Genomic DNA, 2,602 nt, shown 5'->3' with positions numbered 1-2,602 from the left:
GTTAGTAACCTAGGTTAAAAAAATCTATAAAATGTTCTATAAAAATTAAATCACATTGTGAAGAGCTTCTTAAAATTTTTATATTAAGTTATATAAATACTGTTGTACTAGAATGAACATTTTAAATACTTTTCAAATGAAATTTAAAATTTTATAACTAATAACTAATGTTTTTTTTAATATTTATGTATGAATAAATTTAACAATAAAATGTATGAAATAAATGAAGTACAACCAAGTTATGTATCAATAATCTATAGTTTATTGCATTCAAAGTATTCAATAAAGTTAAACCTATATAATTAAATATAAAAATAAAGATAACGAAGTAATATAAAAGTATTTCAGTAATTCTATTGTTTTGCTGATATATGTAAAAAATTACTTTTTTAATTTCTTTAGTACAAATTTTTAGTTTTTGGTAGAACCATAAAATAGTTTTTTTAATTGTTTCTTGTTTTAATACTGTGGTACCTTTAAGCAAGAATAATCTTCGGTTACTCTTTCAATATCACTAAACTCTTTTGACCATTCATCTTTATCAACATCATAACAAATTACTGATGAACTGTAGTTTTGGAATACTACAATTCTGTTACCTATTGCCACACATTTATTATAAGTAATACTAGGTGGACGCTTCAGAGAAACAAATATCTTAAAAACATTATCAAAAACTTCACAAGTGTCTACCTCATGGCCGATAACAAACAACTTATTATTTACAACAACTGAACTGTGATGGCTGTGCGTATTTATCATGTTAGGCATTGGTGTCCATTTATCACCAAATACGTCATACGATTCTACTGTTTTCAATTCTTCACTACCAACGACCCTACCACCAGTAACGACGATTCCTCCTTGAAAAACAACACAATCAGCGTGCATTCTTTCGAGATTCATGTCACAAATTTCCTTCAAACTGTTATCACTTGTGTTGAAACTCAAACATGAATTAGTCACTTGGTCGAAAAAGCTATTTTCATGGTAAAAACCACCAAAAATGAATATTTTATCCATAAATGCACAAGCAAAAAAGTTAACACGATCATCAGATATACGAGTAACTTCATTCCAGGTACCAGTAGAAGACGAATACTTTTCTACAGACTTTGAATCATACTTGCGATCACTTAGTACGTAGACTTCTCCTTTTAAAATAAAGGCTTTAAAATTTTGTCTCTCAAAGGCCATTGAATTTATAGGTTTTTTATCGTTTAAATTACTTCCATCAAATTGAACTACTGTTTTTGAAACTATATTATTTTTTACATAATAACCACCACATATTAAGATGTTAAACTTATTCTGACCACAATACCTGTTTGTAAAACAAGTAGTTGACCTTTTTTCAAATACGTTTTTATTAACTAAAACTTCTTTTAGTATTTTAACACATTCATAATTTTCACTTAATGATGATTTACAATCTAAAATATATTTAAGTGCATGTTCTGAAAACAAATTTAGACGAACTTTTAATAAAAGTTGTTTTGCATATTTTTCACGTTCTGTGATGTTGTGTTTTATCCAAGCATTTGCTGCATTAAATATTTCCACTTCTGATTGAACATTCAATTCAGAACTAACAAGTATTTTTGCAAGAAGACTAAAGTCTAAGTGTAAAAAGTTTTCACTTTCAACAACCATTGCAAAGCAACGTTCTACGTAACTTAAAGACGACTCTGAAGTAGTAGCCAGTTTGTAAAGTTTAGCTAAACTGTAAAACAAAAGAGCATTGTCTTTAGTCATCATGTCTTTTATAAAATCGGATATCTTTGAATTTTCATTTTCATATAACACCAACTTATTTAGTTTCAAAGCTTCTACTAATTTTAACAACTTCTTTGCTTCAGTTTTCTTTTTCCCTAAAGAAACACTTAATATGTATGTGTCGTCATAAAAAATAGTTTATAGTGATAATATATAAGATTAATTTATTAAGGATTTGTTAATAAATTAATATAATTAGTTTTTACTAGTTTGTAAAAAATGTTTGTAGTTTTGTCGTTAATTATTAGAAAAATTAAATTTAGATCTAGTTCATGATTGCATTTAGAACTCTTACAATATACCAAATTTTTCTGATTACTGTAATATATATGAATAATATTTCTGATATCTATAGCTATGACATTATGACAAAAAAACTTGTTTTAATTTATAATTATTTATATTTATAAAATATTTATTATCTTACCTCGTTTATAAAATTTTTTAAAGGATTTTGAATTATTTTGTTCCACGATTTTTTGGGCATTTTTCTTGAATTTATTCACTAACTTATACATAACTAAAAGCAGTTTACTTACAAATTTACTTAAAAGCTGCAATAAATTATAAGATTTAGAAATTTTTAAAAATAACAATTGTCTGTTAATTATCTTTCGGGTAGTTAATAAAATGTAAGAACTACTTTTATAAGTTATTAGAAAAAATCTTACAATACTAGAAAACTTCAAGAACTTAAAGTACAATTTAATCCTAGATAACAATTAACTGTAGTATCTCAGGCATGTTAATAACGGGATTTTAGGTATGTTATGAATAACATTTTGACCAAAAAAAGTTTAATACATCACTCGTATAACAAATTAGT

At 25.6% G+C, this 2,602-nt stretch overlaps 1 protein-coding gene across 1 annotated transcript; it reads right to left on the bottom strand.

The window, feature by feature from the left end:
* Positions 1-459: 459 nt before the first annotated feature.
* LOC145843134 (kelch-like protein 23) lies at positions 460-1,197 on the bottom strand. The gene has a single exon (XM_082950596.1). The coding sequence runs from the start codon at positions 1,195-1,197 to the stop codon at positions 460-462; it is 738 nt and encodes a 245-aa protein (XP_082806722.1).
* Between the last annotated feature and the right edge of the window lie 1,405 nt (positions 1,198-2,602).

Source organism: Thalia democratica, chromosome 8 (genome assembly GCF_965202585.1).
Source record: "Thalia democratica chromosome 8, ktThaDemo2.hap1.1, whole genome shotgun sequence".
Lineage (NCBI taxonomy): Eukaryota > Metazoa > Chordata > Thaliacea > Salpida > Salpidae > Thalia > Thalia democratica.
This window is presented reverse-complemented; position numbering and strand designations above follow the sequence as displayed.

Excerpts from the sequence above, each read along its gene's own strand:
- LOC145843134 (XM_082950596.1), bottom strand. The coding sequence starts at position 1,197 with ATGGCCTTTGAGAGACAAAATTTTAAAGCCTTTATTTTAAAAGGAGAA.